Source organism: Ammodytes marinus (assembly GCF_949987685.1).
Source record: "Ammodytes marinus genome assembly, chromosome: 2".
NCBI classification, from domain to species: Eukaryota; Metazoa; Chordata; class Actinopteri; order Uranoscopiformes; family Ammodytidae; genus Ammodytes; species Ammodytes marinus.
Window position 1 is genome coordinate 9,615,023 of NC_137231.1, and position 24,609 is coordinate 9,639,631.

Genomic DNA, 24,609 nt, shown 5'->3' on the forward strand with positions numbered 1-24,609 from the left:
TTGGCAGAGTTGCACTGAAGTACTTCAAACTTGTTAGTCATGTATATAAAGTCTATGCACCCTCAGGGACTGAGACGCTTGTGGGTTTGAGGAAATGAACAAACTGCATTAATCTTGTCTTTATTTTCACTTAAAGTGAGGGGATATAGAGCATGCTCTCACAGCTACTGCACAACACAAAGTAGTTTAATCCTTGGGCCTGTAGTGTCAGCAAACAATTTCCTTGGAGGCTCACAAAAAAATGTTAAGAGTTGTTTGGCATTGCAGCGTTAGGTTCCCCATTTTTCTTCAAAATCTCCACAGAAACCTTGTCACTTAGCAACAAGAAAATGAGAGAGAGAGAGATAGCCAGAACCTTCTAAAATGGTACTAATACACTTCTCACTGACTCCAGATACAAGACTACAAGGGCTTCTTGCCACGGTGACCTTTTGAGATCATAATCACCGTCTGTGTAAATGTGTTCCTTCAGAACTCAGCAGCTGGCCAAAGATCATGAGGGTTAAAAGACGAATCGATGTTAAAAACAGGTGTCCCCTTCCATTTTGCAACAACAAAAGAAGAAAGAAGAAAAGGTAAAATTCACACACAATTTGGTAACAAGAGGATCTCTGCAACCATACATTCAAAGTTTTAACCAAGTGATCGTGCCGCACCTGGAGGTTTAAACAACACAGAGAAATTGCAAACAAACCAGAGTGAAAGAGCTCATCTGCAGTTCCAGCATGAATATCTCTCAATATCTTTCTAGGCCAGGGTTACAATGGATGTGTTGGCTCCTGTCATTGTACCACACACTGCAATGCTTCTGGCCACAAAGATAATACAAAAAAAATTGAGAAAACGTAGCATTATGTCACACTATGTTAAAGCCACTACGAGTAACATGGCACGTTGGCGTCCCCTTTGGACAAAAGCGGTAGTATTTTTACGACGCCCGCTGTCGCAAAGCGCGTGCCAGGCGCATGAGTGTGAACTGAGAAGGGAGCAATATAGTGCATGTCCGTGTATTGAAAGTGTGAGGACTCTTTTCGGCTCCGTGAGAGTGGTTTTGACACTGCATCAACTAATGCCAGTCACTGCCACACACACCTGATTGCAATGAGTTGAGCAGTGTCACCTAACTAGCCTACTCTCTCTCACGGAGCTGAAAGATTACGTGTCCGACCGTGTTCGACTCCTCACAGAAAGCGAATGAACGATAGACGGCAGTTAGTATGGATCACGATGAGGTAATGTGTTTATGTTGTTGTAAATAATTACTATTTCAGATAATGGTTATCTGATGATGGTGAAGCAAAGCAAACTTTGTGTTAGTACCAACCGCTCATTCATTTAGGAGTAAACACTGCAGTCTAGTTTCGCTCTCGTGAAATTGTATACACGTTGCTTGGCAACGCCCTCGTCCCCCGTAGCCTATATATCACTCTCCCTTTTAGCTTTTCTTCATTGCATTCTCTTTTTTTTCTTTGATGGTTCAGCCCCGTTATCAGTCATTATGACGACAAATAACTGTATCAAACAAGGCTCCCGCTCCCCTTCCCTCACCTGGAGGGATAGGCTTCTCAATTCACGTTGCAGCGCCACACTGAAATCTGCGACCAATACGGATATGTGACCATAGAGCTTGCACGAGCGAACCGAAAATCGGACTGGGTGTGCGACCAGACCAAAAGGAGTAATAAAAACTATTTAAAAACGTCTTTCTTTGCACTGATGGTCTCGTTTGCTGTTAAAGGTAATTTCTGATTATCAGAGGAAACATGAGGCTGTTTAAAAGATATTTAAATGTTACTCGTAGCCGCTTTAAGATTGTAGCTTTTAAACATATGCATAACAGTGTCGACAGGTTGGGAGGCTGCAGTTGTGTGTCACAGCTCTCAGCAATGCGCTTTACAGCCCTATAAACCGTGTAAACACAGCTACTGTTGGTTATACTTTAAGGACATAAAATGCTGTCATCTTTCTTAAACCTCAATTTACACTTCAAGATCAGTTGAGACTCTGAAGGGGACATATTTTGTCTCCAAACTAATCCTCTGCTTTACTGGAACACTTTCAGAATTAATTATTCCTAAGCTTTTTAATAAACAGTATTACACTGGAAATCAGCTTGGGTTATTTGGATTTTAACTAGGCGTAAACTCAGCCAAAAAGATCAAACACACTGTGTTCCACCAGGCAGTGATCATGGTGGATCATCTAGCAGCTAAGGACTGAACATTTCCCTCAGGAATTGCTGAAGAGCAAAAACAGAGCTAAAAGAGTGAACAGCCTATTGGTGTTTGAAGCTTGCCTTTGCTGCTTGCAAGTGGCAAAAAAAATAAAAAATCAGTTTAATTCAATTATGCTTTATCACCTACTTACATTTTACTGCATTTTCCAGCCACCAATGAGCATGGGGTTTCTATTTATAGAGATACTGTATCAAATTATTAATTTATGCATACAATATGGAACAAAGATCCATGGCTGGCCTGGAACTGAACCAGTGAGTTGGGAATACGGTTACACATTTGAACCACTATACCCCCCTTTGTCTTCACTGTGCATCTATGATACAGGCAGCAGTGTTGTGGCTTACTTAGTTTACATGGTACTGTCTCTGAGGAGAGTTGATCGAATTTCAGTGAAGAAACATCCTGCAGCCTGTCTGAAGAGAGAAATACAAACAGCCAGTGAACATGGGCACTGGCCTCCGTGGCTCAGACCTGCTGCACATGGGAGAGGAGGCAACGGTGTCCAGAGAAAGAGGAGGGGGAAGAGACCAGCTCATTTGGGCTGCCAGCCAGTGTCCCCCCAGCTACACCACCAAACACTGATGGACTTGATAGATTGGTGAAAGCACCAGGGGGGTTTAGGGCCGAAGAGCTGATTGAGCTCCAGCGCTGGGAGGAAAAATAAATCGGCCTGAAACCAGCCGGGCGAAAATCCTGCTCCACACTGAGCCTCCCTCCATCCAACAATGCCAAGCTTATCGAGGAAAAATCCAAAGTTCGATTGTGTGAGGATAACTATACGCCTTGTGTGGTTGCTGTCATTGTGTGGAATGTCAATCGGGGGGGGGGGGGGGGGGGGGGGGCGGGTAATATGGCTTCTGAGTTAATTTCCTGTGAGAGAAATCTGGAAGGATATTCAATGTTGTGTTTTTTTGGACTGTGATTGACATGGAAAAAAATGTATTAAGGATTTGCCCCAGGAAAAATGTTATGCATCAAATAAGTAATGCACAGTGAAGAGTCAATATCAGACAGAATTCTACGGTGGAGTCAGCGATTTTGGAGAAAGCTTGTTTTCACTTTTTGTCAAAATCAGTAAATATGTCCTCACGATACCTGTGCGTACTGTGTGTGTGCTGAACAGAAGCTGGTGTTCATACATGGCCTAGGCTCTGTAAACTGCCGTGTCAACAAAGGGTAGGTAAACAAAGGGGCCCACCATAGCTAGCAACATGTCCATTTACAGAGCCAAGGCTCTGTATTAATGCCAGATTTTATTTCAGCCAACATGCAGGCATCGTCAGGAGATATTCCCTGATTTTCACAACAAGCTTCCTCCAGAATCACTAACTCCACCTTTAGTCCAGGCAAAATAGCGTTTTTCATAGAATAAATTGTAAAAGAATTTTTTTCAGCTCAGATAATTTCTATGAGGTGTCCAGAACAACATACTAAAAGTCCTAAGAAATCCTAGTTGGGGAAATATGTTTAATTCTCATCAATCCGAGATGTGTGCCAATAAGGCGAGACACCAATAAATCCCAATAGGGCTATTTTTTTCCTTTAGTCCTATCAAAATGAAACTTTACACAATGAAAGTATCCATGAAAATTTAAATGTTTTGTATTACAAGTTTCTTTGAAAATGTATTTTAATATGCAAATGAGCTATACACTAATCGTACATGCCCAAAATAAACCCAAATAGACTTAATTTTTTCCTTTACTACTACCACAATAAAACTTTACATAGTAAAAGTATACTTGAAAAGTAAAACATTTTGTATTACAAGTTTCTGTTTAAATGAATTTGAATATGCACATGAGCTCCACACTTATTGAATATCCAATCATCGTACTGCCAATGGGTGATGGCGATGCTGCTTTTAGACTGGGCTCTAACCTGAAAAACTGCCTGGCTTACTTATAACAGGTGCCTCTCATGAATTAGATCCCCCCCCCCCCCCCCCCCCCCCTCCCTAGCTAGTGTCATTTTTTACTTTTTTCAGTGCCATTCCCTTTCCAATGCCAAATAGACGAGACGTAGAATCACAGCCTGAAATGGCATGGTGAAAGAGGAGATTGTCACACACCTTGGGACCAATTAACTCGCCTTTTGGAATTTTATTTATTTTGACTATCATTAATTAATTTTTATCAATACCAGTATTTTTTATATGAAATAACAGATGTTTGTTTATCAATTCCACATTTTTCTTTACCGGAAATCAATTGTTAAAACTGATAAAAAATTAATTATTTGACAACTTTTGTATGTGCAAAAGTTTGTGAACCCTGAGCTGCATTGCTTAAATAGAGCAGGTAAACACCCAAATTGAGTGATGAAATGGACCAATGTAGTGAGAGATCTTTAGGGAAGTAATTGGGCGGCACCAGATAAAACAGAGATAAAACCAGGTCAGTTTAGGCTCACCAAAGTGAACCCATACAGGTCAGACATGCCAAAAGGGAAAGACAATCTCAGAGGATCTCAGGAAGAGAGATGTGATGTTGCACATTTGTCTGGGGACAGCTATATATTAATTTATTTGGTTCTTGTGCCATAAACAGCTTGTGTGCATTCAGATCAGTATGATGCAACAAGAGTACTAACAAGTCTGTGTCATCATCACCTACTGAGACTGTGTCTTTTGTTCTGACAGAGGCAATGGCTGTTTGGACAATGAGCACATCTGCATCGTGCTTTGCATGGTTTGTGATACACCATTTTTTGTCTTACAAGTTTCTTTGAAAATGAATTTTAATATGCAAATGAGCTATGCACTAATCAAATATAGGCTACCCAAAATATATCTGCATAGGCTTCATTTTTACCTTTACTCCTACCACATTAAAACTTTACACAATGAAAGTCTAAATAAAAGTAAAACATTTGTATTAGAAGTTAACTTATGATGGTCAAGGCTTTCCAGAAGGGGTTGGTCGAACGTCAGAACAGGGGTCACATCATACTGCAGAGCTTGAGTTGCCACAAACCTCAATGTTGAGTATATGCAGGATTCATCACTGGGATCAAGATCAATCATTGGAAGTAATGTTACTGAAGCTCTCCCAGGGTGTTCATCTAGAAGATGCAGGATCTGCATCATACCAGACCACGATGGCCTTTGAGAGTGAAGGAGTAGGGATGTCTTCCACAAAACATCCAGCTGTGATGTTTTGTTATCTGCTGGCAACAAAGCCAGTGGCTGATACACAATAGGTTCACGTATAGGAGGAATCATAAAGTACTGAATGTGTATGCAACCAACCGCAGCAATATCTGCAGCAGTCACTTGGATCTTTAAAGGAAAAAATTAAGCCTATGCGGATATATTTTGGGTAGCCTATATTTGATTAGTGTATAGCTCATTTGCATATTAAAATTCAATTTCAAAGAAACTTGTAAGATAAAAATGGTGTATAACAAACCATGCAAAGCACGATGCAGATGTGCTCATTGTCCAAACTGCCATTGCCTCTGTCAGAACAAAAGACACAGTCTCAGTAGGTGATGACACAGACTTGTTAGTACTCTTGTTGCATCATGCTGATCTGAATGCACAGGAGCCGTTTATGGCACAAGAACCAAAGAAAGCAACAAAAACAAGAGGGATATGGTGCATAAAGTAGACAAAGGAGTTACTTGGTCCCAAGATGTGTGACAATCACCTCTTTCTCCATGCCATTTCAGGCTGTGATTCTACATCTCGTCTATTTGGCATAGGAAAGGGCATGGCACTGGCCTGGAACTCCAGACCTGCCACTAGGCGCTGGCAAATTAAATGTGCTGCGCCTGTTGGTCTGGGCACTCTCCATTGAAGCTCATTAAATATGTCAAGAAATCCTGAGCTGCGTTTTCATTGGTTCTATCTGATATGGGCGGGCCAGAGCCCTATGTATGGTGCTCTGGGGCCTCGACCCTTTACAATTTGGAAGACGGCACTCAAATCTTTCATTAGCAAGTAAGAGGAATGTTCTGTTTTGCCGACCAACCACGGCAAAAGTTCAATTTAACAGTTAACCCCGCTGTTCGCTAAACGAACGGGGCTTAATACGTCACATTGTTCATTGCTCTGATTGGATGTAGTGCTATCAAATTGCGTGCAGTGGTATTTGAAGAGACAAATCTAATTCATGAGAGGCACCTGTTATACCCCTGGCAGGTAAGCCAGGCAGTTTTTCAGGTTAGAGGCCAGTCTAAAAGCAGCATTGCCATCACCCATTGGCAGTACGATGATTGGATATTCAATAAGTGTGGATCTCATGTGCATATTCAAATTCATTTAAAAAGAAACTTGTAATACAAAATGTTTTACTTTTCAAGTATACTTTTACTATGTAAAGTTTTATTGTGGTAGGAGTAAAGGAAAAAATTAAGCCTATTTGGGTTTATTTTGGGCGTGTACGATTAGTGTATAGCTCATTTGCATATTAAAATACATTTTCAAAGAAACTTGTAATACAAAACATTTAAATTTTCATGGATATTTTCATTGTGTAAAGTTTCATTTTGATAGGAGTAAAGGAAAAAAATAGCCCCATTGGGATTTATTGGTGTCTCGCCTTATTGGCACACATCTCGGATTGATGAGAATTAAACATATTTCCCCAACTAGGATTTCTTAGGACTTTTAGTATGTTGTTCTGGACACCTCATAGAAATTATCTGAGCTGAAAAAAATTCTTTTACAATTTATTCTATTTTTGGCCCCAAAATGCCTTACTTTGCCTGGCCTACTTTAATTTATGGTTCACAGAGACTTTCACCACACATATACATGCACAGTGTAAAATGCCCAATGTGGCTATATTAGCATATACAGTATAAAGACAAAACCATTTATCACATGTCACTAAGGTGGGTTCTAGCCTTTGCCCAAGGCGTTATTTGGCAGGGGGTTTAATCAGCCAAAGTAAACGTTGTCTGTGGATCCCCAAGGTGGGCCATGAGGGAGGGAGGATGGGGGAGAATGGCAGTGGCAGGGAGGTGCCTCCTTCTATTAGCCACTCCTGGTGTGATTGAGACGATGCTAAATCCCCTGATGGAATCTCTCAAGTGCCACAGATAGGCTCCACATGCACAGCCAGCCGTCTCCATCATCTGTCTTTTCAAATGAAATATAAAAAGAGAAAATGGCCGATGGGTGATGGAGATTGATTCCAAAGAAACATGAGTGGTAATCAATATGGTTCCCTGTGCCGCCAAGCACCAGAAGACTCCCTGCCACCACCCACTGCTGCACACCCCAGGCCAGAGCTGGGTGCCATCATGCTGCCTGTGTGTAATTTATGATGAAAGTGTCACTCTCTCAGAATGATACGCCACAGCTGAGGGAGCACCGGCTCATAAGCAAAATGAGAGCTTTTTGTCCTCACCAAGGAAACGTTGCTTTGCGCTGTTCAATTTCGTTTTGTTCGCATGATGATGGATTGAGCTGAGGTATGCCCAAATAAAAGTTTGAGGTGAGTGATGCGTTTTAAATGGCTTTGAATGACAAATTGCTCTGATGAAATGTTCACAGGCCTCTCCTCCAAAATGGAGTTTTCATGGAAACTTACAGCGTTTATATAAAGGAATAGTGTGACACTTTGGCAAATACTATTCTTTGCTTTCTTGCCAAGCGTTCAATTATCCATGTGAAGCTTCAGCCAGTAGCTCAGTTCAAAGACTGGAAACAGAGTAAAACAGCTAGGCCGAGATAGCCTGGCACAAAACCAACATAAAACCACAACTTTGGTTTAACTCAAATGAAATAAACTTGTTAGTGAGCTGTAAAGGTGCTGGTTGTTTTGTGTGTTAAACCTTTGGACATAGCCATGCTAGATGCTTCTCCCTATATCCAGCGTCTATGCTTATCTAAACGAAAAGCTTGTAATCTCCAACTTCTAGTTCAGCGTTAATACAGTGTAGTGGTATCAATATAATCATCTATCCCTGGGTATGAAATCAATTGCATGATGTTACAATTTCGTACATGTTCACACTGCAAAAAATAATGTATTCATCCAACCTACTATTAACTTGAATTTACTGCATCTGAAATGGCTCGAATAGCATTATTGCCAGTGATTTTCTTCTCTCCAAAGATAAAAAATAATAAGGATACAGTGAGATGACTTCGATGTGTCTGCAGTACAACCTCGGCAGCCCCGACCGCCTTCTTATCAAAGACGTTCCAGTTTCTTGGAGAATTACACAATGGAAGCAGGCTTGTAGACCAGCACGTATATATCTATAGGTAACCAGGAAACAGAAAGCCATGATCAATAATGAATATGTGGCAGGTCATGGCTCAACAGCAGAGTAGTGAGGGGGGAAACATACTTTTATGTATCCACATGTGGCGCATACAAATATTCCTCTGTTCGCAGAGACGGATGCTGGTATGCTTGAGTTCTCCGAGGTCAGCCATTCTGTGTTTTTTTCTGTGTGCAGACAACAGGCCAACCATGACAGCATCCCATGAGGGGCTACAATATTGGTAGATGTGGGGGTGAAAAGGGGGAATTGAAAAGAAGACATTTTCTTTTTTGACTGTCAGACATCATTTGTATGTGATGTATTGGTGATGTGGGGAGGAGAGAGCCCTACGATAGGAACGTTTCAGTCGTGTCATTGTGCCAACAAGGGCTGAATAAACTAGTATAAACACTGACAGCGTCTACTACCCAGCAGGCTCCACTTCATCTGCACACTGAATGCGTTCTCCCTTATTTATTCATTCATTTCCACGTGGCCAAGTGCTGTCACTTTGATGAATGGGAGCTGGAACCGGCCAATTGTTTTCACTCGATGGGACAAGCCTCACACGCTCTGAACTAAACGTCCTGCTTGTCAGAGGAGCTGTGCCATTGACGTGCTTTTTTTGGAGGCCCACGTACCGCCGCCATCTTTCTCACAGGTACACAGCAGACACAAGCCCGCAACCTGACACACCCCGGGGGCTTTTTTCTTATTAGAAGCTACATGAGGAATTGGTGAAGTCCGTTTCAATTTCATCTCCACAGCGCATAATGCTTCATGCCGGGTGTAGATTAAGGAATCTCTGCTCCAGTTTTTGAGATGAGGGTTGAGGCCGTAACAATGGATGTGTGGAGGCGGTGGGGTGAAGCCTTGGCGATATTGCAACCGCTGATCGCCCTTTTGACCGCTGATCGCCCTTTTGACAGCTGGGAGAGAGCTAGTTAGTCGCCTAAGGCTGGTTTGTATTGGTGAGGCCCATTCGGTCAGAAGTCAGAAACATTTTTAAAGAATGAATGCCGCTCCCTCTTCATGATTATATTGTATGGGACTTTGATGCCTATAATGTTATAGTTCAGCATAATGGGAACGCCCATGTTGACTTATGCACCTGACAAGAATGTATGAATATTTCAACTCCCTGAATACCACAACTTTGTAATTTTTTAATGTTTTGTTATTTCATGTGAATGAGTATTACTATAAATTTACATTAGGGCAGTGCTTCTCAAATGGTGGGGCGCGCCCCCCCAGTGCTAGCAAGGCGATGTGTGCTTGTGTATGGTCATATCCGCGCGAAAGGCCGCGATTTGCAGTAAATAAATGTCCACATGTGTCTCCAAGTGTCTCTGTAGGCTATTTAAAAATAAATCAAGCAATTAGACTAATAATAACATTAATGAATTATTGGTTATCGCATCACAGAAGGCATATTGGCCGATAATAATAAAAAAACACCACCTTAACTATGTTTACATTTAAAAAAAGTTTTGAATGAAATGCAAACCTCAGTGAATCATTTGCTCTTGTTTCTCTGTCCTGAGATTCACACAGACTGAGCAGTCTTGTTTAAATGTTATAAATTGAGCTAATAAACTGAACTTTGAATTTTTTTGCTGCAGAAGTTATCTCAGCAAATTTTTGTTATCTAATTTGATAATAAGGTGATTGTATGCAGATTGCTCATGCCATAAACTCATACAGTGGTTTTCTACAGATAAATAAATAAATATTACCAGCTTCTCAATAGTATTTCAATTTAGGTGTGGGGGGGGGGGGGGCATGACAGAAAATAATTGAGTACCACTGCATTAGGGTGTAAATTCCAACAATAGAACATAACACTGTGTACACACTCACAATAATTTCAAAATATGGACCTAGCCGACCTACTCAATTCAATTGGATGCCATCTTGATTAGGCGGACCAGTCTTCTTAAACATTCCTTAGACACTTTTACTCTATTATGCATTAGCTCTTTAACTGCATCCAAGATCAGTCTTTGGAAAAGAAGAGCAGAGATCAGAGTTTGGAGAGTTAACACTCAATATGGCTGTTGAGTCATCTCGGATACAAACTGTAAATGTAATGACAAAAAACATGTTAGCATGTGAGCGTTATACTTTTCATTTCTGAAGAGATCTGGACAGCAGAACCTCTGAGCATGTGGGTGTGAGTTGGAGTACAAACACGGCACCCAAACACATGATTTCAAAGATGAGGAGGGCCGTGCCGCAGCCAGTCACTGATGACAGATGATAACAGATTGTCATGCTGCATGTAGCGAAGAAATAAGTGTTTACAATCCACCCATAGCGACAGGTCTCCAGACTGCAGAAAATGAACACTTTAAATCTTAGATGATGTTTTGCACACTAACTAAAGGTTACGACATTGGTTGTCTGATTTTGATGTGACATAGTGTATACATTCCACACAACTGTTATGTTGTATTATGCTATACACGCTATTGTAACACACAACACTACAGTTGACATCATTGTCAGCTGACTTTCAGCAAAATAACAACAACAAAAAAGTTTTACTTTTTAAAACACTATAAAAAAAACATGTTGTCTGTTGTAATAGTATGAAATAATTCAGTGCATTCTTATTTATCACCAAACAAACTGATTTCCTCCTCAGAGCCAGGAGTCACTCTCATCTATATGCATGGATAGATGTGCCATTGGGAATGCATAGCCTTCGCACCTGTCTCATGTGATGGAGGAGAAGCAGAAAACAAATTATTGGTCTCTTTTAAGCAGTTTTTCTTCCGTTGTCAGGGTCTCTGTAACCATGGTGAGGCCCACGGAGTCTGGAAAGCTGTCAGTCCGTAACTACAGCTGTAATCATCTTTCTCTGCTGATGTCGTTGGGTTGTCGACTTGCGTGAGATGCCTCTGCACAATGAACAAAGAGTGTGGGAAGCCTGAGGAAACCCTGAGCTCCATCAGAAATGCTTTTTCTCTGAGACGTATCAAGTCCTAGACATTTTTTCTTTCATGCATCTCTCTCCTGCTTCTTCCTATGACAGTGGCGTGATTCTTTTGTCAGACAATAGACTTGATGTCATATAACACCCCTAGTAGTTGGCAAAGGATAGGTGTAAAAAATGGGTAACCAGGAACCAGTGATGGAATGGCATACTACTAGTGATGGAATGAATGGCAGTGGATGGAGTGCAGCACGTCATGCTCTGCTGCTACTATTCATGAATATTACTGATATTTTTCTATCACTTTCTGATACTCTGCGACCCTTTATAAATAGTTTATTAGTTGTAACTAATACCTTTATGATTGGTTAACAATTAATGCTTGATGGGTCAGTTACGAGCCATTTATAAAAACACTGTTCAGGTTGTCTGACTGGTTGTTAAGTATGTAAAAGACATGTCTTATGTCTTAATAGTAATCTTCTTAATTCTTAATAAGTTAATAAATGGATGTTAGACCAGTTTCTGTGCATGTCTTTCCAGAAGCTAAGTGCTGCATTAGAATGTCTTTTGGATAGATTTGAATTGTAAAAAGCAAAAGTCACCTTTTAGAGGATTAACACTTCTTTTAAAAACCTGGCAACCAAACAATTATTAATTTTGGTTGCATTAGTATATAAATCATTAGTCAATGTATCATCAATCAAGCTATTAGCTAAACCCTGCCGACCTTTTAGAACGACTGACTAAAGTGGGACCATACGTCTTGAGGCTCAGTTAGGTCCCTGTCTTACATATGCAAGAGAACATTAATCGACTACGGAATCCATCAAAATCACTTATGTTTAAAAGTGGACATACACAGGTGAGTATATAGTCCCCTTCCAGCACTTAGTGTTTCTCAAAAATTAATCCTTTCTGTTGCTCTGGGTAACAGGAAAATAAATAATTCACTTACAAATAATATTGTATCCTGCTAGAGATAATATCTCCCCAGGAGATTGGAAGGTTAATTAAATGCTGTGTGACCAACATTTAGTAAAGTGTGCATATGGGTTGCATATAAATATATACAGTATATTCACAGACAGACAGACAGACAGACAGACAGACAGACAGACAGACAGACACACACACACACACACACACACACACACACACACACACACACACACACACACACACACACACACACACACACACACACACACACACACACACACACACACACACACACACCACCACCACCACCACCACCACAGGGATTTATATCTCTCACTGCAAAATATTTTTTGTTTTGGCATAGGTTAGCAAAGCTGCAAAAGATACCTTATTTTATATTTCAGCCTTAGTGGAGGTTGACATCCATGGAAGCTGAATTTGTGTATAATCTTAAATTTTTTTGGTCCCATCTGCTTGAGAGTGGTGGCTTGGGCGAGTCGCAAGACGTTGTGGGAGCCCCGGCTGCACTTTGCAGATACACAAGCCTGCGCTTTCATGCCCAGAGCCATCAAAATAGCCCTGTCAGGCTGTTATCTCCTGGGACTCGCTGCTGCAGTACAGGGGGATTAAAGCTTTTTATGAAGCCTTTTCACAGCCAAAGGTGTGCGCAATAGCAGCACATGTGCCATTTCCCTCATCAAGGGTGGACTTAACTACACTGGATGCTTAAAGCTGGAACTGCACAGGATGGAATTTTGCATCCAATTTGGACGACTAATTGGACAACAAAGGGGGCTTTGGAGGTTTTTAACCAACACAAGTGTGCAGCATTAAAAAAAAAGACAATCCGCCTTTTCAAACCCATTGTTCAAATTCCAGTTAATTATGCTCTCAGAGAAGTGTGGTAAACTGGGCCAGATTGGACTGCAGCGCTTGTGGACTGTGAGGTCGTTACATTGCTTTCAGGTTGGTGCAAGAGCTGTAAGTCTGGGGGAAAATACCAAAAGGATTCAGTGTATTCATTAAAGGACCTTGTGTAAAAAGTAAAAAATTAGGTATGAGTTCTAGTAGGTTCTTCTATGGCCCACTTCTTTACTTCAGCTTTCTTATCAGCAGTGTTAGCCTGTTTAATGCTGCTGAAATCATGAAGCAGAGACCAGCTTTGGAAACCAGCTGCAACAGCATTTTCAAATTTAGCTCACAATCTGTGACAATTAACAATCCCTTTGGCCCATGTGTGAAAAATTGCTTGTAGGAGAAGCACATTTGTTCCAGCCTTATCTTCAAGGCTGCTGTTGAGAAGACTGAACTATCTTTTATCATAAAGGACTGGAAAACCAAACACAGATTAGGTCTTCAGATTTGAGCCATCTACCAGACTGGTGTACATTTGGATGTAGGCTAGCTCACCCCAGGGAATGCTTGGGTGTTTGGGGATCAAATCGACAGATCTACAGCCACAAATATTCTGCTCCAAAACATACTGTGTCTATAGTATTATAACATAGTGTTGTATGGGAAATATTAATTATTTTACATTTAATGAATATAATAAACTACTCACACATAGGCCTATAGCCTAATTATTTAGTTGTGAAATAAATAGTTGCCCCCAAAACGGCACACTTCATTTCTGACATTTATAATCAAACCTTCTGTATTCTCAGAAAAAAAAAATATATTTGATACTTTCAACAAACCTCCCAATTCACTTTCCCCCAAAAGTGTTCCTATAGCCTACCGTATGGACATTGAGTCACCAGTAAAACCATGAATAGATGCAAGACCAACTACTTCACTGCTTTTTTCACTCTTCTAACCTCCCTTACAGCCTTGTCTACCTGTTGTAATGCCAAAGATGCTGTCCATGGTTCTGATATGTAGGCATATATTATCAGTGAGCAACCTCCGCCATCCAGTGGCTGACTTTATGCAACAAGCACTGACTGGGTGGGTGGAAACTAAAAGCTCGGAACTAAGGTCTTTGTTGTTCCTACCCGGGTTACAAAACGTGGTGCACTTTCGATGCTAGTGTTTTGGTATTTTTATTAGACTTCTATTGGTTCCGTTTACAGTAAGTACAATTCATTGGTCTTTCAGCTTACGTAATGTATGGGTGCTAGAACAAAGAGTATGTGGTTAGAAATGCTTTCCTTAGTCGTTTAGGTTTGTAAGAACATTTCTGAATGATGAGGTGACGGTTTGCTGCTCGCTAGATGTGTTAGCTTTAGCTTGCCTAGAGATGCTAACGAAATAATGATCATTTTCTTGAGAAAGCGAGCTTGTGCTGCTCTGTAAATTACCTGCTCAGGACCTGCTTATACACGACTGACAGAAAGATTAGCTCTTGGAGCCGAGAACTGTTATTTCACCCCAATCCTTCATTCAGAAACACTAACAATAACGCTCTACTGCACTTGTGTTTAGGTTTATAGCTCAGAAACAATTGTTTTGCGATGTATGGTAAATCGCCCCGAGCCTTTCTTTAATTCGGCACACGTTATAATACAGTTTTAACTATTTAACAGCATTCTCACTGCCACTGCCATCAAGTGGTGTGGGTAAAATGTCATTTATGTGACTTCTGTACAGTGGTTTAAGGCTTACTGCACCAGGCTGAATCACATTTAACGGCTACTTCTGAGTCTGCTGACCTACATGTGGCATAAGTCTTATTACATTCATTGAATTCCATTATCTGTCTATCTCACTCGTCTGTTTTCTACATCTTCATCCAGCCAATGGACTGACCCCCAGCCAGCAGAGATGCTGCTTAAAGATCTCCCCAGAGAGGCCCTGTTTCGGCCGTTGTCCAGGAATGAGGTGCTGGGTCTGATGGTGAGGTTGACCATCTTCGGTGCATTCACCTACTTCAGCATCAAATGGGTTGTGGACGCTATGGACCCTACTGCCAAACAGAAGGGCCAAGCCAAGAAAAGGGTATGTAGAACACAAAGCACCTGTATTCAAGCATGTCATTGACTTACGTTTACATGCACAGCATATTCTGATTAAGCTCCATATTTTGGTGAAGATAATTTTCCAAATAAGGTGTTTACATGCGCAGCAGCTACGGGGATAGTCCTGTTAACATGTCAATCAGCATATTCTGAATAAGACAGCTTTGTGGTAGAAGTGTCATGATGTCTGACGTCATCGCATTTTTCCCGGTAATAATTTCCGTCCCATCCAATAAAATGAACTCTCTTTATGTCATTATCATTGTCTTGCATTGTTTCGTCAGCCAGAAATGACACCGCTTCTTTTAAGGAGCCTTGTTGCATGTTAACAAACTCTACTTTAACGGCCTTAAACCAGGGCATGGGCCGCAAATGCAGAAACATGCAGTGAAAACTCTGGTTGGAATATTTGTATCCGATTAAGGTGAATACGATCTGAATGCTCCAGCTGTCTTTTTCCGATTATGGCTTATTCTGAATATGAGCTTATTCTGATTCAGGCTTGCAAAAACTGCTGTTTACATGGTGATGTCTCATTTGGACTATGACCTTAACCAGGCTAATATCGGAGTACTGCGGTGCATGTAAACATAGTCAGAGTTATATTATGAAATTGACTTTTTGCGTTTTGATATTGCAAGCCATCTGCTATCCAATTGTGTGTCTACATCTGTGTCTTTTGTCTCCAGGCAGAGCAGATGATGAAGAGGATTGGCGTGGAGGGGGTCAAACTGACAGAGTACGAGATGAACATTGCATCTCACCTAGTTGATCCACACACTATGAAGGTGTGTGTAACCCTCAGCCCAGGACAATGAGATTATCAAGTAGCATTACATGTTATCATTGCCTTTTTCTCAGACTGATTTTCTCACAGTCCTTACCTCTACCTTCTTGCAGGTGACCTGGAGAGACATAGCAGGTCTTGATGAGGTCATACACGAACTGCAGGACACAGTCATTCTGCCCTTTCAGAAGAGACACCTTTTAGCTGGATCCAAACTCTTTCAGCCTCCTAAAGGTGAGATGGTCACATTGTATACATCATTTTGTTTAGGTTAAAGAACATGCTAACATTATAGGATTAAATAAAATAAATGTCATACAGTAATTGGAAGGGATGTACTAAAGGCTTGGGAACTACACAATGATATCTGGCATTATTTATGATGTCCTTTATTGCTTGTTAGTATTTGGACTATGACCAACAATACACATTTGAAATGAAACAAGGTTCCTGGAGGTTATGTAACTATTTCAGCTATAACACCAGTCTGTTTACATTCACATTAGATCAGTTGAGTAGGAATTGTAGCTCTTTTTTTACAGTACCCGGAATTTTATGGAAGAGAAAGTTTCTCTTTATTTCATTAAGGGGAGGGAAAATCTTGTATTGAAAAGTAAATAACCTGCCATAGATGGTCGGTTAATACCGTCGGCAGCAGACACTTGGTTTCTTAACTGCTGATGATCTGCCAGGCCTGTACAATGGTTTTGTAGGCAACACATGTTCAGTTGGATTGAGGTCACTGGACTTAATTGGTCAGTCAAAAACACAGTTTGGTCAAGAAGAAAGCTTTGTTTTCCTTCTATTATGTTAAGTTTGATTGTCCTGCCTCTTTGACCTACAATTGAGCAAGTCTGTATGAATGTAATTATCCTCATAGTGCAAAACAGGGTCGGCCCTTTATCCTCATGGTCAAAATCTATTTTTCAAGAGTATAGAACTCCTCAAGAAATAGACGCACTTTCTGCCATGAATGCCAATCATTTGAGTGCATCAAGATGGCCAACGTATAACCTGGTATAACCTGATTTAGGACTTTGACAAACTACACACATCACAAGTCATTATAAACCTCATCCATTTGTCTTTTAGCCATTCTCTCTCTCATTGCTTTTGGAAAGCTATCATGTGAATTGTGCCTTCAACTAGAACTATGTGCCAAGAAGCATCTGATGAGATTTGTGGACTTGGCAGCCTGACAGCAGAGGATCACTTAGAGGAATAGTTTCTACTTTCAGCTTTACAAAGAGCCTCAGGATGAGTCAACCTCTAAAATTAGCTGCTCTGGGAATCCAGTTCCATTCTTGGTTTACAACCTTTGTATCTTGTAATGTAACCCTTAAATAGTATGCTGTAAGTTGTGCTAAGTTTACAGTTTGTACGTGTGTTAGAAAGGAGACAAGCAAGTTAGATGAATACATTTTAACCTAGTAATGGTTGATAGGGGTCACTGTTTTATTAAATAATAACAACTATAAACTAGTAAATCAGTAGGTGATTTCTGCATTTAGTTTTTCTCAAACAGAGTAGGTATTTGTTGACATACAACTATTGTCCACTGTTGAATATTGAATGCAGGAATTTCTAAAATAACAAAAACATAACCAGAGTTTGAAAGGAAACAATAAATCCTCATTTCCATATTTGGTCCTTGTAGGTGTTTTATTGTTTGGTCCTCCGGGATGTGGGAAGACCATGATCGCCAAGGCAACAGCCAAAGCCTCGGGCTGCAAGTTTATCAACCTGCAGCCCTCCACGCTGACAGACATGTGGTACGGCGAATCACAGAAGCTGACTGCTGCTGTCTTCTCATTGGCTGCCAAACTCCAGCCCTGCATCGTCTTCATTGATGAGATTGGTGAGCTTCTCTAACGGCATGCTTGTGAAGAAGGATAACTTGTGAAATGTTAGTTCATTACACCGTGAGATGGGATTTTATCTTTGTCTTCATCTCTTTCAATAAGAAATTATCTTTAAAACTTACACTAATATTTAATTGTATTACATTTAAAAATAATTTTAGAATCAGTTTTTACTCATGAGGCTGAAAAGGCATCTAAAGCAGCACTGAAAATCAGAAAAGTGGCATTTACAGCATTGTATAGGTTAGCAGCATATTGAGTCGGAATATATAGAACCTTTTACAGACTGTCACTGTTTAATGCTGAATTAGCTATAAGCAAAGATTGTTTGCCATGTACCCATGTGTGTACAGGCAATGTCAGTGGGTTACTTTGATACTGACGAAAACTTCAAAATGTAAAGCTACTCAGGCAAGTTCTGATAGGTTCTGAAGTTATAGGGAACTTTCATGATTTCCAAGACCTTTTAGTGATGGACATGGTGGGTACTGCTATCCTCGGAAAGTGTGAGTCAGACTCACACTGGCTCTAAAACTGTGTGTATACTTTATCTGATTTCACTGAGGTATGACTCTGAAATTGCTGTAAACAAGCAATACAATGTTTTAAAGTAAGTTAATTGGCTCTCTGAGCTGTGTGTCACAGCCGCTGCTGCTGCTCTGACTGCTGAACGTGTCGGTGCCCGGGACAAATCAGTACGCCACAACACAATAACTCGCAGGACCGGCTGTAATCCATTCTTTATTAAAGGGGCAATGTCAGGCTAATATACAAGTAAATCACTCTAATCCTCTTCCATCCCTATATAACTGTCTAGTCTCATTTCATCCACTGGGTCTCCGTCTGTGACCCAGATGAGTTTGGTGTAAATGCCACCTTGAACTTAGTTTTTCCTCCCCGCGTCCCTTGTGTGTTAGACTCATTTCTGAGAAACCGCTCCAGCCTGGACCATGAGGCCACAGCCATGATGAAGGCCCAGTTCATGAGCCTGTGGGACGGCCTGGATACTGCCGCTACCACCCAGGTAACACAACCTTTCAACTCTTTTTTTTTTTATACTGTAATATACCTGCCAGATTAAGGCACACTGGTATGAATTGCTGGTGTCTCTTTAGTGATGCAATTGGAAGTCAAACACCTGTCCTTGCATGCAGGACATAGTACCTGTTCACATGTTAATGCAGCAGGTGTTTTTAGGTCTCCATTATGTATTCACAGACATTGTGATTCTAATGATTTGTAGGTGATGGTGATGGGAGCGACAAACAGGCCACATGACGTGGATCCAGCCATTCTGCGCAGGATGCCCACCACTTTCCATGTTGGCCTGCCAGTAAGACACCAGCATAAACGGTTTTCAACTTTGCAATCTAAATAAATACACATACATACGGTGTATTTATTATATGACGAAATACGTTTAATGTCACTAGTTTTATATGTTAAATGTAGTTGCATTTTTTCTAATATATTTGATCCAGAATTTAATAAGCCCAGCTTAAACACAGTTAGCAGTGTGCTTCAGGTTGTCGTATGGCTGTTGGCCAAACAACAAAAACCACAGGCTAATTCTGTAACCCAGTCCAATAAACAATCCCTTATCATAATATATATATATATGAATGTATGTGATCTGTTGATGCTAAACAGTAGAAAACAATAAATTAGTACAAGAACCAAACACTCACTGAGGTGTCTTAACTCAATTGAAACGATAGCTGTTTGTTTGATGTTTATTAACGTGTTTAGGCAGTTGAAATGGCACCTAGACAACATGTGATGATTAGAAAGTCTATAGGCTGGTGATTAGTAATTTCACCTTTTTTTTATTCATATGCTGCACATCTATCCACTCTGTATTTCAAATAAAAAAAAACCCTTGTCCTTCTGTCTTTGCAGAACCCAAGACAGAGACAGGACATCCTGAGGCTGATTTTAGCCGGAGAAAACGTAAGATGTGATTTGTTTTGATCCTAGTGTAATAATTCTATTGGACGCTCTCTCTTGTCATTCTCAGATAGCATTTCACACCTGTAAACCCCCCCTCCCTTGTCATATCACATTAATGTCAATCCGATCACTAACGAGCGGTAGGCACTTGATTGGCAGTCACGAACACAGCGAAAGACCAGTGACGGCCATCAGATTAATGCGATGTAATGGTCTCATGTGGCTGCCCTCCTTCTCTGCACACAGCTGAGCAATGCCATTAATCTGAAGGAGATTGCGGAGAGGACGGAGGGTTACTCTGGCAGTGACCTGCGGGAGCTGTGTCGCGACGCCGCCATGTACCGAGTCAGAGACTACGTCCGCAAGGAGCAGATGAGGCAGATCGCTCAGCTGCTGCAGGAGGACGAGGAAAAGTATGACTCGCATTCAAAAAAAAAAACACACAAGGTTTCACTGCCCTTGTGTTCACCGAGCAACCTTTTGTTTAACGACAGTACCTGCCCTCAACTGTAAGACGTTAGACCAGTGGGGGTTTTCAAAAGCTTATAGCAATACTATTTTAGTTGGTGTATGTACTGGTACTTTCTATTTCTTTTAATTTGACTAAATATTCTCTCAAATTATTGTTTTTCTGACATTCAAGCTTCTGCAAAAATTTTGGGAAAAAAAACCTATTTGATTGGAAATGAAAATGCACTCTAAAAGGGTGAAACAAGTAGTGTATTTATCCCAGAGGGCAGTTCAATTCAGCAGCCACAGACTAAACACAAATGTACATACAGACAGCAGATAGGACACAGGAGGATGTCAGAGAGAACACAATGGGCTGGGCAAGGAGTATACAGTTCAAATTTTAAAAACAATCATCCAAATAATAAATAAATAAGGTTAAGACAATGATACACAAGCAATACAAACTTCCAAAGACTACTGTCGAGGTTTAAAAGCCTGACAGCAGACGGAATGAAAGACTTTGAGTAGCGGTTTGTTTCCCTGAGTGGTGCTACAAAGCGCCGGCCTGAAGGCATTCATCTGAGATCTGGGGAGAGGACACGGTTGTTTTGGTCAACTATTTTTTTTTTAGCTTTTTGTACCACAATATTGTGGGAGTAGTCCCTGAAGACCTTACCAATACGTTTTCACGTACTATTTCAAACTGCTTTTGAGAATATAGTGTGTTTACAGTGGAAAAGTGACAAAACATTTGACTTAGAAGGGAAACCATTTTGTTATCGCTTTGTGAAGTGTAAATTCTCAGATTGTCGTCCGACTAGTTTTAACGCTCAAGTTCACTTTGTTGACTTCTTATATACCGGTACTCGTGAAAAACAGCATAAAGATTAATATATAGTGCATACTGTGTACAATTTAACACTCTGTATGGAGTTTTGGTGTCCATTGTTGTGTCTGACCTCTGGTGTCCTTTGCCTTAGGCCTGTGGATGAGGAGCGGTTGCGGCCAGTCACCCAGCTGGACCTGCTCTTTGGCCTGGACAAGATGAAGGAATCCAAGATGGCCACAGCCTTAATGTTACCCAGTGTGTCCGACGTTCCCCTGGACTAAACCCCGCTGACCCTGCACCAGCAGCGGGAAACGGTCTGTTCCAACTCCCCATGCGGACGCTCATGTTGTGGACGCTTCAACATGACAAAGGTGCATTTAGAAAAGCCGGCAAGCAGCCATACTATTCTTAAAGTTTATTTATCCAGGTAGGGGTTTGTTCTGAGCATGCTCATTTTCAGCACAACCATGCTGCTACATGTGTAGAGGTACACTACTTTGAGAAATCTAATGTGTGTCCCCGGGCCACTGACTAGGAGCTATTTAGAGTCAAGTTCTTGCTCAAGGGCGCCTTGAATGTTTTTGGGGAAAAGGAGAAAAAAAATTTTTAGTAACTGGATGAATATGTCTGAAGTTACTTAAGTAGTGCAATCTACTGTACTATACTGTTATGGGTCTTCATATACCACTGACTTGCACTTGCACATGGCCATAGGGGATTAAGCGCTTCATGAGTCTAAAGTCTGTACTCCAGACCAATGAAATCCTTTAAGGTTTGCTGCTGGATTACTTTATCTGCCATCGCTCCTGTTTTTATTTTTTAAGGGCAAACACATGTTTGAATAGGACTTGACTAGGACTTATTATCTAAGCACTTTGGAAGAGGTGATTCAACTGCTCCTTGAACGCTGAATTCCCTGAAAAATGACTCCGTAATACATTTCAGTAATATCACTAAGTGTCTAGTAAAAAAAAAAAAATGCTAGATAATTATTCATCTATGGCTCCTTTGGAAATGCCTGATTTAATTTAATTCCAACTTAACTCTTACCTGGTGTCTTCTTACCTTCCACCTGCTCCGAGTAAGATTGAAGTGTTGGTAGATTGTTCCTAGTGTACGTACTGACACTGTTTTTTATTTTATTTTTTTAAGTTACAAGAATGTTCGCACTATTTGCTCTCCATGATGGTTCATAGTCGATCAACGACTTTGTTATCTGTGTGTGTCTGTTTGCATCTTTCTGTTTTTTTTTAAAGTAAGAGAGCATTTATTATGCCAGCGAGCCAGAGGTCATAACAGGCAACTGCAGTAATGCGAAACTCACCATGCAATGTTACTGCTCCCAAGGAGTACCAGTTCTGATTATTTCTTTTGAAATTACGATAAGCTAGATGTATGTTTTTGGATGCTGTAGAAGAACTGACACAGGTGAACTATCATTATTTGATTTGACTGTCATTGCTATAGGGCTCACACCTGTCATTCCATTGGAAATGTTAAGACCAGATGGTACACATTCAAACTCGTTTGTGTGAGGAATTGTAAACGGTCTGGAAGTTTCCTACAGCAAGGCAGCCTTTCCTATCAGTTAATACATTGATTTAGACAAACAAAAGTGTCAGGGAGAGATGGCGTCACTTCTTAAACCCTGTCATTTTGAACTACAGCTACAACGATCTGAGCCAGTGGCAGCAATAAAAGATACATTATATCAATAATCACTATCTTAATTCTTAGCAGGTCAATCATAAGAACCGTGCTGTGTGCATGTTTGTAAATGGCCACGTAAAGCGCTGGTTTAGAGTTCAGGCCAAGACTTGAAGGTGATGTGCAGCTGAATTGACCAAATCCAATGGATGGTTTTCTTCAGTGCATTTAGTGCTGCTTTTCAACACTAAAATGACAATAGCTGTTGTTCATAGTGTAACAATCTTCCCACTGTTTTCTTATTTATTGTGTCATTATCATTTTAAGGGAGATTTTCCATTGTGTTACTTTGAATGCTTCATACAATGAACCTTTCTTGTTACATTCTGTGCATCAATTAGTGGCTGACAGCACGCAACATCTGTCGCTGCCTCACACATCAGGGTTTTTCTGTGTCGGTCTACAGTTATTCTCACTTAAAATTTCAAACACTTTCAATCAGCAGTCTGAAGCTATTGTGACCCAAAAAAAGCCGCATTATGTGGACACAGCATGTGCTCCATGGGTTCTGTTTTCTTGAAGGCACTTACACAGGGTTCATACACAGTCTGGAAAGTTCTGGAAATTGCTTGATTTTAAATCTTTAGTTTTTTTAAGGTTGGAAATGTGCTTGAAGTCCGAACACATTTTTATCCATATTTACAAGATTGATTTAGGCACCGTCAATACAAATACTGTGTAGTTTGGATAAAACAAGTTTTCTTTTTTTTTTTCAATACCTTTATGCTGACTTGGCCATAATTTAGAAAATTATGATAAAAATGTTTACTAAATCGGGCTCTTTTAGCACACTCATTTTGATTGACCCATTGACTTTAAATCATGTTTATTCTATATTATATTCAAATTGATAGAAAATACATGTGTTATTTTTCACTCGCTTTACAAGTTGGAAAAGTGCTTGAATGTTCCTTGAGCACTTTACTACTTTAAAAAGCTGTATGGACTCTGCTTACAGACCTTTCCGTCACGCAGTCTGAGCGTATTTGTCATTCAACCGTGACCACGTGGTGGCACTGTAGCTTCAGCTGGAGGCATGGACTGATCCCATGTAGAACAGTGCTAAAGCGTGGCTCTGAGACAATGAAATAGAGAACCCTGCTAACCAGATTGTTTCCTCCTTATTGGTTTATTCATTGTTGCTCTTCATTAGAGCACCTCAGGTGACAGTTAAAAGGTCAGAACGTTGCCACGTAAACCCATTATTGTGTCACCGCAGCTTACCAGTCTAAGCTCCCCCAAACAACACCTGTGCAAATGTTTTCCCTCAATGCAATATCAGTCGTCAGGTAATTCATCTGTTAATGTGGCGTGGACTTATTCTGTGGATACAAAGTGTCCATATGCAGTTACTGTTAATTATACCAATTATGTCAATTATGTGTATGTGATATGTAAACCATGTACTGTACTGTAAAGTGTATTTATTAAATGACACTGAAGAAAATATATATTCTTTTCATTTCAAATGTCACCTCGATTATTTCAGCATGGATGTCTACATGTCTGTCCGTGTTCTGTCCTTGTTTTAGGTGTAGTCAAATGAATAAATGTCCATACCTGCAAATATTTCCAATATCTATTATTCCAAACATACTAACTATTTAAATGTGTTTGTTTACATATGTATCCCAAATAGTAACCCAAATAACTGTATTTTCATGTTTTTTTGTCCCTCGTTGATTGCTTTATCTTGTATTTTTTTTTTAAACTAAAAAC

The 24,609-nt window shown here is 40.4% G+C and overlaps 1 protein-coding gene across 1 annotated transcript; it reads left to right on the plus strand.

Annotated features, from left to right (window-relative positions):
• The first annotated feature begins 14,368 nt into the window (after positions 1-14,368).
• atad1a (ATPase family AAA domain containing 1a) lies at positions 14,369-24,249 on the plus strand. The gene is made up of 10 exons (XM_080043964.1): positions 14,369-14,416; positions 15,081-15,282; positions 15,992-16,090; positions 16,203-16,323; positions 17,747-17,947; positions 18,869-18,975; positions 19,195-19,284; positions 19,851-19,901; positions 20,148-20,314; positions 21,335-24,249. Exons 2-10 carry the CDS (start codon positions 15,109-15,111, stop codon positions 21,462-21,464), a joined length of 1,140 nt encoding a protein of 379 aa, XP_079900090.1. The 5' UTR covers positions 14,369-14,416; positions 15,081-15,108; the 3' UTR covers positions 21,465-24,249.
• The last annotated feature ends 360 nt before the right edge of the window (positions 24,250-24,609 follow it).

Excerpts from the sequence above, each read along its gene's own strand:
- atad1a (XM_080043964.1), top strand. The coding sequence starts at position 15,109 with ATGCTGCTTAAAGATCTCCCCAGAGAGGCCCTGTTTCGGCCGTTGTCC. Across the intron at positions 15,283-15,991 it reads AGGGCCAAGCCAAGAAAAGG|GCAGAGCAGATGATGAAGAG; the intron begins GTATGTAGAACA and ends TTTTGTCTCCAG. Across the intron at positions 17,948-18,868 it reads CGTCTTCATTGATGAGATTG|ACTCATTTCTGAGAAACCGC; the intron begins GTGAGCTTCTCT and ends CTTGTGTGTTAG.